General features: G+C 34.2%; 2 protein-coding genes and 1 non-coding gene across 3 annotated transcripts; all 3 read left to right on the forward strand.

Annotated features, from left to right (window-relative positions):
• Window positions 1-1,045: 1,045 nt before the first annotated feature.
• Window positions 1,046-4,769, forward strand: mrpl58 (mitochondrial ribosomal protein L58). Its single transcript, XM_028476710.1, has 6 exons — window positions 1,046-1,432; window positions 3,963-3,987; window positions 4,085-4,144; window positions 4,213-4,295; window positions 4,364-4,533; window positions 4,603-4,769. Exons 1-6 carry the CDS (start codon window positions 1,280-1,282, stop codon window positions 4,685-4,687), a joined length of 576 nt encoding a protein of 191 aa, XP_028332511.1. The 5' UTR covers window positions 1,046-1,279; the 3' UTR covers window positions 4,688-4,769.
• Window positions 1,055-1,126, forward strand: trnaq-uug (transfer RNA glutamine (anticodon UUG)). Its single transcript has one exon. It is a non-coding gene; the product is annotated as a tRNA-Gln (tRNA).
• A 2,685-nt stretch (window positions 4,770-7,454) lies between the features above and the next one.
• LOC114481867 (lysine-specific demethylase 4A-like) lies at window positions 7,455-13,398 on the forward strand. The gene is made up of 12 exons (XM_028476924.1): window positions 7,455-7,574; window positions 9,332-9,493; window positions 9,579-9,754; window positions 9,842-9,956; window positions 10,292-10,485; window positions 10,582-10,631; window positions 11,366-11,469; window positions 11,560-11,697; window positions 11,776-11,966; window positions 12,501-12,628; window positions 12,708-13,000; window positions 13,333-13,398. The coding sequence occupies exons 2-12, from the start codon at window positions 9,353-9,355 to the stop codon at window positions 13,396-13,398; spliced, it is 1,596 nt and encodes a 531-aa protein (XP_028332725.1). The 5' UTR covers window positions 7,455-7,574; window positions 9,332-9,352.
• Window positions 13,399-14,835: the final 1,437 nt, after the last annotated feature.

Consider the following 14,835-nt stretch of genomic DNA (forward strand, 5'->3'; position numbering starts at 1 on the left):
AATATGCATGCTTCATGTGTGGCTAGAAATTAGCAATTAGCATGTGTTGACCACATGATCATGCATTAATACATTAACATAAAAAATATTATTTATATAAATTGTGTTCATGTAAACTGAAATGCGTAAGAATTTGAAGATGCAAGACACGCTTTTGTTGTTTTTTTTTTTTTAATGTCAATTCATTTTATTTTATTTTAAACTGTTTTTAAGTTGCCATTTACTTGATCAATATAAATCAAATCAAATTAAATCAAACAAATATTCTATATAATTTTAACTGTATATAATTTAATACACTGTATTGTCTACATTGAGGCGGTATTTTTCCGGCTCCAGGAGGACTTTATTCGGGGTGAGATGAGGTTAAATGGCTCCTTTGAGAGTAAAGGTTGCATTAAACTGAAGTTTACGGAAGTTTATTGCATTTTTCTGTTTTTATAGGAAATAATTTTCGGTTTTTCTGATTGAGATATTTTATTTTTTTATTGAAAATGTTTTGTGGTCTTTCGATCTGAGTTCATGAGATAAACCGAAACATTTTCCCTATAAAAACTTACAGGGAATATTTTTATAGGAAAGGGTTAGAAAAATATTTCCTAGAAAAACAGGGCATTTTTTCCCCCGTGTACTTATTTTTATCTCATCAATTCAGAAAAAGAAATACGCTTCTTGTAGAAGTTTTATATGAGAACTGTGGCAATAACCAACCACAAACGCCTGTAAGTATGTTTTATGTAGCTTTGTTTTGAAAAAATGAAGAACTTTGTACTGCCCCATCTTTAGAAGATAAACACATTCAATTCAACTTTATTTATACAGTGCTAATAACAAAAAGTCATCTCGTAGCGCAGAAGATAAACACATTCCATTCAACTTTATTTATACAGTGCTAATAACAAAAATAAATAATCTCGTAGCGCTCATTACTAAAACGTGGTCAAAATGTCATCATAATTGTCTTCTACCAACAATGTAACCACCACGTCACATTACGACCTATGTAATATTCTGACTATCTATAATTAACCGGATGTGACGAATGTGTACACACGGTTCCGTGGTGTAATGGTTAGCACTCTGGGCTTTGAATCCAGCGATCTGAGTTCAAATCTCTGTGGAACCTATAAATTTTTTTAATCCCTAATAGTGACACAACCAGTCTTTATTTAACATTATCGTACTATAGAAACTCTCAATTTACGTGTCACAGAAACGACCAAACTGTTCTACAGGGGAGGAGGGAGAGTAGCGTGGCGTGCAGTGACGTCACTTTCGCATGGCGGCGTCCATGGTGCCCTATTATAGCTGTTTGTTTTCTCAATGGACGGGAAGAAATGTGTTTTCACGGTGTGTCACACCGACATTGGAACACTGCAGCACCGCCTACACGAGAGTCCGCTACGGGACCCGAAGATCTGGATCTTTAGAGGTAAGAAACTCATAAAACCAGCAGAGAAAGAGAGCAAACAGGAAGAAGGGCTTACTGGAAATATGATTAGTAATAATCACTCTGCACTTAGCATCACTCATGCACAGAATAAAGAGTATTTAATGCAAGGTTATGGAGGTAGATATGTTTTTATTATTCAATTATAAAAAAAAAAAAAGTCTTTTTTTTCTTCTTCTATATCATTTAAATGTTGTGTTTTTTGATTGAATACCTGTAATAAAGACACAAATGTTATGTACGACTCATTAAATGGCCCAAATACAAAAAAGATGACTTTAATGAAAAGGGGGAAAAAAGTCTTCATAGGCAATCATTTGGGTCTCAACTTTATTTCCTGTGTTTGAAAATAAAGTAAACTTTTTATTTTTATTTTTATTGAATGATAAAGACACAAATCTACCTCCATACAAGGTGGCAATTTAAACAACTATGAAAGCATACTTTCTGGTTTTGTTGAAAGTGTACATGTGTTTGGCAGTACTGAGAAACTAATATGGACAGAAATACCATATGTTTACCAGCCCTGGGTTCTTTTTTTTAATTATTATTATTATTATTATTAACAAATAACCACATAAAGAAATTATACTAAGGTTGATTAAAGCAGAGTTAAATTGGACACATGTAACACTATTCTAAATATTATTTAAAAAAAAAACCATTTTTTTTGTTGTTGTTTTGCCAGAATTATTTACTTTATTTTTATTTTTAAACCAAACTTCATCTGGCAAAACTCAAGATATGGAAAACTGAATTCGATCCTTTCATTTTATTTATTAATTTATTAGAACAGCATACAAATACATTAAACTGATGGCCACCTTATTTCTGTACCACATCTTAAGATAATTCCCAGTGTACTAATTTGAGGTAAAACAAGTTATTTTACAACGAATGTTATTATATTAGTTATGAAATTGTGTGGGGAGATGAACATAGAAACTGCAATCAAAAGCCCGAGTAGTCATTATTGCTGTCAGGCCAAAGTAATAGATAAATAAAAGCACTGTATCCATTTTTAAATGTAACAAATTATCTTTATCATCTATCAAACATGATTTCAGCAAATCCTCATTTGTAATTTGCTTATTTTCATACTTTGTCAAAGCTGCATGTTTAACAATCCGTGTACCCAATTTGTTCTTTGGTTATTTTTGTTTTGCTGATTTCAAACCAAAACTGAAATACAGAAAAACCAGATAAACAAAGTTTTTCTGTTTTTTATAAAAAAAAATGTTCTGTTTTTATGATATTTTTACGGAGAAATTAGAGCGAGAACTGAAGTCCACTGCACCTCTCTTTAGGATTTATTCTGGTCCTGCTCATGTTTTCATCCAGTCTGTGGATGTTTTAGCTCGTAAAAATATCCTCATGTTTGTTTTGTTTCACGGTCCAAATAGTATCCAAATAAGCTGGTGACTGACTATCAACTGTGAGGCTGGTGTGAGGAACAATACATGTTAGAACTTCTACAATTTGACACTTTTGCAAAATAAAGTACCGTATTTTTCGGACTATAAGGCGCACCGGTTTGTTATTATTATTATTATTAAGACGCATTAAGCGAAATAAAATAGTCGAACTTTATTCAACTCATTAACAATAATTCTCAACATTGTTCAGGTTTAACACATAAAATACAGAACAATACACTCACTTTTTCAGTTCAGTATGTTGAAGCACAGTAGTTAATTTCATATATAAGGCGCACCTGATTATAAGGCGCACTGTCGATTTTTGAGAAAATTAAAGGATTTTAAGTGTGCCTTATAGTCTGAAAAATACGGTAAGTAAAAATGTTTATTTTACACGTTATAAATACCGCTAACAACAGCTGTCAACACACATGGAAGTTGATCACAAGAAACAAGGAGCACAAGTAGATTCATTACACAATCTCTGGTTCCACATACAGTATTATGTGTGTGTTTTACATACTGTAACATCAATTTTTTGGTTTTGATTTATTTATGTATTAATAACCTTTCAATTCACCAGTAATGTGACTCATCCGTTGCTTCTTTTTTGTGCAGGAGCAAAAGTCCGCCCAGTCACCAGTTTATCTCGATACTTTGTGGACCGTAACACTGATGGGTAAAGTTGGCAAATATTCACAGATTCGGACTTCCAGCATCAGTAACTCTTTAACGAAACATCATCAACACACAAATTACACTTCTGCCATCAGAGTGAGGTGGACAACATGATACAAGATCATTTTATCAAACGCAGCAGAGTAAAAATCTGTCTGTCGGTCGTTCTGTGTGGTGAGATTAAAACATGAAGCTCTCGTCCTAGTTTCCCCGTAAATATCCAAATATCACACAAACAGAACAAGATTGAATTTTAAAACAGAAAAACGCTGCTTGTTTGGTTTTAAGTCAGTAAAACAAAATAACCACACTGTTTTTTGTTATTTTGATTTGGTTTTAAAACGGAAAAACCAAAGGATGAACATTGCTGATGAAGCGTTTTCTTATTTTGGCTTTTCTTGTGTGTAAATTTCCAGGAAACCCCCCTGCACATTCCAGTTGGTAAATATGTAGCTAAAACATTAACACATAGTATTTATCCCTTTGTTTACCCTTCGTGTGATCAATAACTCCATCTTGTATCTTTTGTTTGCCGTAGACCAACTGACTGTGTCTTATAGCAGGAGCAGCGGACCTGGTGGCCAACATGTCAATAAAGGTGATCCACTGTGACATTTTAAAGTAGCATTATCGATAACATTGCTTTAGTAATTTTTCCTCTCACAGTCAGCACCAAAGCTGAAGTCAGGTTCCACGTGCAAACAGCAGACTGGATCCCACAGGATGTTAGAGAAAAGATTCTAATCAAGGTTGGTAAAGCTATTCACCGAAGGTCTGAACTTGGTTTTTAAACACTGACTTCTAATCGACTTCATAGAACAGAAACAGGATCAATAAAGCCGGAGAGCTGCTGGTAACGTCTGAGTTGAGCAGGAGTCAGCAGAGAAACCTGACGGATTGTATCCAAAAGATCTCTGCGCTCATCGCTGAGGCCACAGAGAAGCCGTTTGTTCCAACAGCTGAGGATGTGGCGGTCAGGACAGCCAGGTGCAGTCCTAATCACAGGAGTAATAACATTAGTAATAACACAACATTAATGTTTAATGTTTTGTCCAGGTTAGAGAAGAGGAACAAAGAGCGTTTGAAAGAGAAGAAAATCCATTCAGCCATCAAGCAAAGCCGAAAAGTGGATTTTGATTGATTGTTTTTGTATCTCACATCTTTATTTATATCCCTTTTTTTCATACATTAAAATGCCACACATGGCGTTTCACATCATTAAACAGATTGCCCCGTGATTCTGAAAAGGAGCAAACGGAAACGGTTTGGAAAAGGGGATAGATTTAGCTCGGGTTGTGCAATTAATCCAAATTCGATTACGATTTTGATTATTACATCCAATGATTAAAAAAATAACAAAAAAATAATAATAATAATACTTTTGCATATGTTTTATTTGCTAAATAATCTACATCTACAATGAATAAAACTTGGCAAACAAAAATTGTGAACTTGTAGATTTAAAATTTAAACCCAAAGAAAATATTCACACGCGTGTGATCTGAATGTGAAGTCACAGAAAAAAACATTTGCAAATTTGTAGACTGATATTTACGCAAACTAGTACACTGTCCATTGGAAATATGCATTCATATAGTGGGAGGAGCTTAAGTAGAGTTGTCAATAATGGCCAAATGAGTATACAGTATGTTTGAAGGTTGGATGTACAAAGAGGTGTACATACTCTGTACTCTGTCGTGTTGTAAAGGGGTGTCTTTGCGGGTGCAAAGTAAAATAGCGTGTGCAATTTCCCTGGTTTAATTCTATGGGACATGTGCATGATAAATGTGTTTTTTTTAAACTCATTTTTATATATTTTTTGTTTGTTTGGTGTATTATTTGGTAATGTATGATTTTTGGAGTCATTTTGTGTGTTTGTGGAGGCTTTTTGTATATTTTTGCTCATTTCCATTGTCGTTTTGTGTACTTTTTGTATAAATATTGTTTTGTTTTTTGTTTTATTTTACTAGTTTAGTATATTTTTATAATAAATTCCTTATGTGTTAGAGTGGTGAGGGCGTGTTTTGAGATGTGTGTGCTTGTGTGTGAGGTCAAAAGCTGAATAGGTTTAATTTCTGGGTAAACATGAATGTGCCGTCCGAGCTAAATAAAATTAAAATAAACGTTTTGCAACACCAAATAAGTCCAGAATAAAGCATGCACACACTCTATGTGCAAGCAGTCAAAAAAGTTTCAAGTCGAACAGACACCGTGTCGGGGAGAAATTCGCTCCACAAACACACACACACATGCAGAACTTCCTTGATTTATTAGAGAGATATTAGATTATCAATATACTGAACTTAAATATAACACATGTGGATAAAGGGACTAGTGGTTAAGGGAGCTTGTAATCGTAGGCTCACTGGTTCTAATCTCCCAGGTCCATCACTGTGAGATGTTGATCAGTCCCTTATTTTAAACCAAGGTTCTACACCATGGCTGCCCACTGCTCCTCAGGGCTTAGCCTTATGCATATGACAATAAAGTATAACGTATATTCTATATTACTGTAACAGAATATACAAAGACTAAATAACTCAATAGAAATGTAGAATTGAAAATCAAGAACTAAACAAAAATAAAACCAAAAAAATTGATTTTGTCAAAAGACAAAATCCCTATACTTTGGGGTTTAGAGCAGACATTTTATGATGGTTGTAAAATTTTTCATCTAATTTAGAAAATGTATATAAATATATATATATATTATATCAACACTTAATTTAAAAAAATAGACTTTTATTATTTATTTTTTAAACAAACTATCAGATAAAACTCAAAAAAAGGAAAAACTAAATCCTGTAATGAATTCCAAAATCTTTTTTTTATCGCTTAAAAAAAAAAAAAGATCAACAGTCTCACAATAAATATCACAAAATGAACAGTTTGTCAAATCAATAATAAACATATGATGTAAAAAAAAATATTTTCATGTCTTATGCTTTTCGTGTATTATTTCACATTTTGACTTTAATTTGTTTTGCTTTTGGAGCGATCAGCAAACACAAATATCTCATGAGAATATTTTTAACAGTAGCAGGTGAAATTTCTTTTAAAATGTAGTTTAAAAAAATAAATAAAAAAACATAATTGATTTTAATACCTGCCTAATGAACTTATTCTTATATATTTTTAATAAACATTTTTGAAATAAAGTAAAGGCAACTGTGGATTTAATGTGCTGTACAGCAGTGGTTCTCTAACGTTTTCTGCTCAAGAACCACCTTTCTCTAACTTTTCAATGCACGTACCCTGTTTAATAAATAATAAATACATTTAATTCTATAATATTTATGAATTCCAGTCATTTCCCTCCTCTGGGACCAAGATTGACTCTTGGATTTTCAGTTCATGTTCGAATCAAAATAATTTCCATCATCATTTTTTGTTTTTTTGTGACATTTTGTGACATTTTGTTGTTTGTTTGTTGTTTTTATTGTTCAGTATATTTGTCTCTTGTGTAATAATTGCAGTTTTTTAAAAGGAAAAGAATAGATAATGTACATTATACTGTTGTCATGCTTCTACACCTTCACAAAATAAGAATTTAAAAACTGAACATAGACCTTTGATAAACAAACTAGAAAAAGACAATTCAAGAATTAAATGTAACACTTCATGATAATTTCAAAATAAACAGGTATACAAACAATGAAAAAAAATTATTTACACATCTTAACTACAAACAACTTTACATGTCATTTGGCAACTTGTTTAGTCTTGCCTTTATTTATTCATCTTTAGTACTGTGCTCAATGACTTCAACAGATAAAATATATTTTAGACCTGTATGTCTAATAATAATGGACTTAAATGTGCTTTATGATATATATTTAGTCGTTAAATGCAGTTTTGTAGAACAGCGCAATGTTTACAGGTAGTCATGGTAACTCAGACAAAAAAAGCAAGAAGAATCTACAGGAGTGACGATGGACTTGAAAAGACAAAGGGAGGTCTGATATCCTTACAACAACCCATAAAGACTGACCAGCAGAGGTCAGCAGTGATCAACGTTTGTAAACAAGGTGAGTTTCTTTTAATATTGTAAACTTTAATGACTAATTCAGTGATATTCCTGAATCAATTTAGTAAATAGTGCTTGTTTTAAAATATTGTAAATGTGTTTACTTATGCAGTGATAATTACTGTGTGTGTGTGTGTGTGTGTGTGTGTGTGTGTGAGCTGATATTGTAAAGCGCTTTGGAATTACTTTGTCATAAAAGGTCTATTTAAATCTAGTCCATTTGAACATTTATTATTTAGTCAGAATTGCTTAATTGCTTAAAAAAAAAAAAAAAAAAAAAAAAAAACAAAGAAAGAAAGAAAAAAAAACTTTATTGCATTAATCAACAAACAAAGTATCATTTTCACAGAAGGCTGTCATCAAAAGTACACTGTATTTTAGTTTTTTACAACACAAAACAGACAAAAATAGAACAAACAAACAAAAAGTTAAATATGGGATAAATAAAAAGCGTAAGTGCCTTTTTACAAAAGGTCAAAACAAATTGTAAATCTGTTTCAAATCTGTTTGTAAAAGTGTTTTGCTATATGACATCTTTGTTTATTTATTTATTTGTATTTTTTTTTTAGCTATTTATGTAAATTTGTTTTCAAAATTGTAAATTTGTTGTGGCATTTGTAAAAGCGTTTTGCTCAAAAATGTAAAGTGTAAATATGTTTAGCACTTCTCAGCCACCGTATACAATCATTTATGTTTATAAGGTTATCAAGGCGTTCAATAAGACGCCTTAAAGATATAAGTAATAAACTAAAATTCCTCAATTTATTAATAGCAGTTGAACTACTAATCTTCTATATCCCTATTCATATCATCATGTTGGGGGATTTAACAGTTCAACTCAGGGTACAAGTGAATCAGATTTCATTTTAACTTTCTCTACGTTTAGACATGAAATACTTTTATCTTTTAGCCTAAATTAAAAAAAAAAAAAATAACTCAGCTTTTCTGGACACACACCATACATTTGCTTGCCTAAATGAGTGTGCAGCATTTTGCAGTTAGAAGTATCAAAATATTAATACAAATCTGCACCCATTTACTCTTAAAATTCTTACTTAGCCCTTTAACAGTACATTTAGCAAATACAAATATCATGATATTAATATAATCAGTACAAAACGACCGTAAAACAACATCCATTTAACTTGACAACCTCTATTAGTATTAAATATTGTACTGTTTGTAAGTATAGATCATATATAATCAACCGTTAAAAGATAAAAAGATAAATATTGAATAGAAATAAAAACAAATCTGAGTCGTGGGTTTACTAGTACCGGTAGATATTTTACTAATGAATAATATTCATGGTCATTGAAGTTTGAATAAAAACTAACAAAGACAAACACAAGTAGAGGGCTGAAGATTCAAACAGTGCCTGTGTGGCATTTTTCATCAGAAAATTTAAACCAGAATTGTCTTTCTGGTTAAACTTTATTAAGTTAAAATCTATCTGGAGTTATATCGTATATCACCATTTGGAAAAAATATATCGAGATATGACTTTTGGTCCATATCGCCCAGTCTTACCCTGGTATAGTGTCTGGTTATGTTATTCTTTCACTTCCAGTATGTCTGTCTCTTTGAATTTAAAAAGCCATAGGTAGCTGTCAAATATTGATTTTATTTTAATTTTGTGTGGTGAAAATCCATATCACTCAGCATTAATTGAAATACTACAATCTTGGTTTGTAGCTACAAAGTTGGTTTGTGGTTATGATAAGGTCAAATATTTGTCCATTTCCATTGTGTGTGCAGGAACTTCTAAGAAGATCTAAGATGGCATCAGACATGAGTTCTCCAAACCCTGACGGCAGAGGCATCATGACTTTCTACCCAACGTACGAGGAATTCAGCAACTTCAGCCGCTACATCGCCTACATAGAGTCCCAGGGGGCTCATAAGGCCGGCCTGGCTAAAGTGAGTGTTATCATTGGATGACAAAAGTCCTTTACTTCCTGTGTGCGTAAGTTTGTTTTAACACAATAAATTCTCTTTTTTCTAGATTGTTCCACCTAAAGAGTGGAAACCGAGAGGCTCGTACGACAACATCGATGACTTAGTGATACCGACACCCCTTAAGCAGGTGGTGTCGGGCAATGCGGGCGTGTTCTCACAGTATATCAAAAAGAAGAAGGCCATGACTGTGAGGGAGTTCCGGAAGATGGCCAACAGTGTTAAGTTAGTAACACGAGGAAAAAACATAAGTTGGATTAAACTTTTTTTATTTTAGGTTATTAATCTGTTGTTTCTGTAATGTTTTCTTAGATATCGTGCTCCAAAACATTCAGACTTTGAGGAACTAGAAAGGAAGTACTGGTCGAACGTGAACAAAAAACGCCCAATATATGGAGCAGATGTGAACGGGAGCTTATTCGAGCCGGTGAGTTTTCATTAAATTGATTAAATACATTCTGCGTAGGTCACTTCAACTGCCAGTCTTCGTCAGAGGTTTCTGTTGATTGCCTTTGATGGTTCCTTTTGAAGTTTCACTTGACTTCAAAGGAACCATCAAAGGCAATCAGCAGAACTCCTCTGACGAAGACTGGCATCTGACAGTCGAAACATGTCGGGAGATAAAACATTTCTGAAAAACCTTGTTTGAATAAACAAAACCTCAACTTATGCTGTTCAAAAGGAAGACAAAATGAATCTAGCTGGAACTATGTGTTGGTGACTTTTGTGTTTAATGCATCTCTTTGTGTTTTCCCCTTAAAGAATGTGAAAGAGTTTAATATTGGCAACCTCGGCACCATCCTGGACACACTGGAGCAGGACAGCGGCATCAACATAGAGGGCGTTAACACACCTTACTTGTATTTTGGGAGTTGGAAAACCACTTTTCCCTGGCACACAGAGGACATGGACCTCTACAGCATCAACTACCTTCACTTTGGAGAGCCCAAATCATGGTGAGGATGAACGACAACTCATTGTCATGATCAAAACATATAAATGTATTACTTACTGCATCGATAAATGACTAAACTGTGTGTGTGTGTGTGTAGGTACGCTGTGTCTTCAGAGCACGGGAAAAGCCTGGAACATCTGGCCAAAGGTAAGAGATCGATATATGACAAATTATTTTATATACATTTTTAGAATTGCTGTTAAAAATTACTGTTGCCACCTTATGTCATATTTCATTTGAGTTTCAACCACAAATAGACAAGTGGTGACCAACATGTGGCTCTCACACTGATTTCAGAACACACAAAAATACCGGAAAATACATTTGAACCAAAAGTACACAAAAAGACTCCAAAAACACACAAAAAGACTCCAAAAACACACAAAAAGACAACAAAAATGAGCAAAAACTCAGAAACTACAAAAATGACAGAAAAACATACAAAATGACAAAAAATACATGTAATGACAATAAAACACACAAAACAACAGAAATGCACCAAATGACAGAAAAATATACCATTACAAAACAACAAAAATACAGAATGACTCCAAAAACACACAAAAGGACAAAAATACACAAAAAAACAAAAAAAACAGAAAAATATCCAAATTGAAAAAAAAAATTAACACAATGGTAAAATGGCAACAAAAACTCCCAAAACTAAAATAAATGGCAGAAAAATGTACCAAATAACAGAAATATACAAAATGACTCCAAAGACACACTAATGAACAAAATTACACCAACTAAAATAAACAAAGTGAAAGGAAACCATACAAAATTACAACAAAAACTCACAAAACTAAAAGAACAACAAAAACACACCAAAGTACAAAAATTCCTAAAACTAAACTTTGTGATTTCTGTGTGACTTTTAGACTTTTTTCCTGAAAGCGCCAAAAACTGTGAGGCGTTTTTAAGGCACAAGATGGCGCTCATCTCACCTTCAATCTTGGAGAAACACGGCATTCCTTTTGAAAAGGTGAGCAGAGTTTTTCCTTTTCAAGCATCCATCCAAACAAGGACAATGATGTAAATGCTGTAACTGATTTCCTTTGTTTACTCTTTGAAGATTACACAAAACGCTGGTGAATTCATGATAACGTTCCCTTATGCGTACCACGCTGGTTTTAATCACGGTTTCAACTGTGCCGAGGCCACCAACTTTGCCTCGGAACGATGGATCGAGTACGGAAAACAAGCCGTCATGGTGAGGAATAATGTTTATAAGCTCGTATAATTGTTAAGCAAATAAAAGCTGAACAACTCTGTGCTTCGTCGTTGGCAGTGCTCGTGCCGGGAAGACATGGTGAAGTTTTCTATGGACGTGTTTGTGCGTAAATATCAGCCTGACCGTTACGCTCAGTGGTTGGAAGGGAGAGACGTGGTGCCCATCGACCATTCCCAGCCCACCCCAGAGGCTGAGGAGTTCTTGGATGACAACGGCTACTCCAAGGACAGCTGTGGGAAATGGAAAAAGTAGGTGGAAAATGTCTTTGTGTGAGGGTGCACATGGTGTTCTGGGCTGTAAGCCGCACTGGAGTATAAGTGGCACACACACACACACACACACACACACACACACACACACACACACACACACACACACATATATATATATATATATATTTTTTTTTTTATATATCTGAATCATTTAAAATGTAAAATTAATAACGGTAGTTGACTTCATTAGCTAAATTTAGAATGTTTGGTTTAGCATTTTTGTAATTAGCCATACATCAAGTTAAAAATATCAGAGCAGAGGGACAGCTTTTGTCAAAACATCTTAAGTTTGACTTTGGACAGATAACAAATGAAATGATGTTGTTATTGTGACCCCTTTTTATTCTATTATATCATTATACTACTTCAGCCACCAGAGCGTGTCAGCACACTGTTTGTGCACCTTTGTACATCTCAAAGGTTTTACGCCACATTTGGAAAAACAGTAGAGGATCCTTTTAAAGTTGATAAATGTATTCATAATAAATGTTCCCCCCACATCCATTTCAGGACTAAACGGAGGATTGAGACCAAGAGACGCAGAGTGTGTCTGGAAGTACCAGAAAAGGAAGAGGAGAATAAGGTTCCTCTCAAACGCCTGAGGAAGACTACCACGCAGGATGGCAGAAGTAATACAGGTATGAGTGAGGCTAAACATGCTAAAGTATCAGAAAACTTACACAGACATGAAGTATGATTGGGTGATTTGTTTCTCAGGTTCTCCAAAGTTGACTGTGGTGGATATTTTTCACCAAGGCTTAGGCGACGGAGGCCAAGCTCCCACCATCCAGTCCCAGGCCGAGCCCGGGACCGGATATGCACGCACAATGGACGTAGCCACTCTGGGCTACATCGTTGAGAAGCAGCACTCGCCCGCACGCACTCACAACTACGCCCGTAAGAAACGGCCACGCCCGATGCACATCAAACCATGCACGTCATCACAGGGAGACGCTCAGGCCACGCCTCCAACTCCAGTCTGCGAGAGAATGAGATCAATACTTTCACAGGTAAGGCTGTGCCATTAATTGAAATTTGATTTTGATTATTGCACTCAACGGTTACAAAAACAACATAATAGAGAAAAAAGTATTATTTGAGAAAATAATAATGATATATTTTTTATTATACATGTGTGTCATTTTACTAAATAAAACAAACTTCCACGATTTAGGATATCTACAAGCTATAAAGCTTGGCACACATGAGAAAAAAAACTATTATTAATACGAACTTTAAGTTGTTTCATGCAGAGGTTCTCAACTGGGCACAGATGAGGCTTGAAAGTTGAAAATACACAAAAAAGTTTGAGAACCACTGGTTTAACTTGTTCCTCCAATAGATAGAAGAAGAACACTCCTACTGCAAGAGGCAGAAGCTGCAGAAGGCGGAGCCTCATTATCACTAGCTCATCAAAGACGAGCCCAGTGACGATGTGGCATCATCGCCATTGATGGAGTTCAAGATTCTTGCCGAGAATATATAATATAAATAATAAAAATAAAAAAATATAAAATATATATAAAACGTCTCCAGTTTTGCTTGACCTATATTCTATCTAACTGTTTTTATTTTTATTATCATTTCAAAACATAAGTTATGAAAGCTGTATAGACCCTTGCGACTGACGTCACAGCACATTGACCCAGCGCCATCTTGGAAGATGACGGCCCTATATGGATGCACCTGCATGGGTGTGTTTACTTGAATAATACGGCTATTTTTTGACTAATTAAAAGCAGTCCATGTGCTAAACAATTGTTGAAGGTCGTCTCCGTTTGGCCTCAATATGTCAGATTATGTTGACACTAGAAGCTGAGAGAAGTCGGTACCAGGACAAACTGGGTCTGATCGGCGGGAACGACCCCTACAACGTTCCTGTTGACAAATGGAATGAAGATGTCTCTTATTGTGACTTATCCTGACATCCTGAACTACCTCGTCTTTACAGAGTCTAATTTATGCAATTGTTTCATTTTCATTACATTTTATAGAAAATCCACCGTGTTTTAAAAAAAAAATACATTATTCATATATATACAATATATATACCTGCATCACTTAAAAACATTTGTCACAATGTTTCAGTGAAAATAAACATTTAAAGATTAGGTTAATTAACACTAAAACTTCATCAGCAGTGTTTAACTTTACTAAGTATTAACTATATCTCTCATATGTATTTATCTTTGTGAGTTTGAATCCTAAAAAAATGGAGCTCATTGATGACTAGAGCTCCTAAGGGCCCCTCACATGGTCCATGAGTGCTACCTGGGGCCCACGGGCATCGTGTTGGTGACCCCTGCTTTAAAGTGTGAATGATCATAGTACCATGATTAGGATTGTTGTTTAAAAAAATAAGGGAAAAAAAACCTTTCTTGGTAATTTTCCTGCATCAGTGATGGACAGTAACAAAGTCCATTTACTGAAGTACTGTACTTATAGTGTTTTCATGTATCTGTACCAAGGTTGGGGTCAATTACATTTTTCAGTTACAATTATGTTTTCAGTTATCCATGTTCAATTATAATTCAATTATGATTACAGTGACCAGCATTTTATCCCCCGATTACAATTAAATGACAATTATTTTTTATCCTCAGAAAGTCAATTACAATTACATTCTCAATTACTAAAGTTCAATTAAAATGAACCACAATTACTGAGCAAATCTAATAAAAGATAACATTCCTCTTGTGTTAACAGGTCCTAAATCAGCTGTAAAATACACTAAAAACAAATATATCTATCATAATTTTCTTCCTGTCTTTTGTAATTGATACAAATATTTTTGATTTGGGCGTCTGAGCCGTTTTTGTGTCAGTGTACCCCTAGATTTCATTTT

Source organism: Gouania willdenowi, chromosome 19, assembly GCF_900634775.1.
Source record: "Gouania willdenowi chromosome 19, fGouWil2.1, whole genome shotgun sequence".
NCBI lineage: Eukaryota > Metazoa > Chordata > Actinopteri > Blenniiformes > Gobiesocidae > Gouania > Gouania willdenowi.

What these genes read in the sequence shown, in the direction of transcription:
- LOC114481867 (XM_028476924.1), top strand. Translation starts at nt 9,353, where the DNA reads ATGGCATCAGACATGAGTTCTCCAAACCCTGACGGCAGAGGCATCATG. An exon ending in ATAAGGCCGGCCTGGCTAAA is followed by an intron (nt 9,494 to 9,578) that starts GTGAGTGTTATC and finishes TCTTTTTTCTAG; the next exon opens with ATTGTTCCACCTAAAGAGTG. An exon ending in ACGGGAGCTTATTCGAGCCG is followed by an intron (nt 9,957 to 10,291) that starts GTGAGTTTTCAT and finishes TTCCCCTTAAAG; the next exon opens with AATGTGAAAGAGTTTAATAT.
- mrpl58 (XM_028476710.1), top strand. Translation starts at nt 1,280, where the DNA reads ATGGCGGCGTCCATGGTGCCCTATTATAGCTGTTTGTTTTCTCAATGG. An exon ending in CCCCCTGCACATTCCAGTTG is followed by an intron (nt 3,988 to 4,084) that starts GTAAATATGTAG and finishes TGTTTGCCGTAG; the next exon opens with ACCAACTGACTGTGTCTTAT. An exon ending in GTGGCGGTCAGGACAGCCAG is followed by an intron (nt 4,534 to 4,602) that starts GTGCAGTCCTAA and finishes TGTTTTGTCCAG; the next exon opens with GTTAGAGAAGAGGAACAAAG.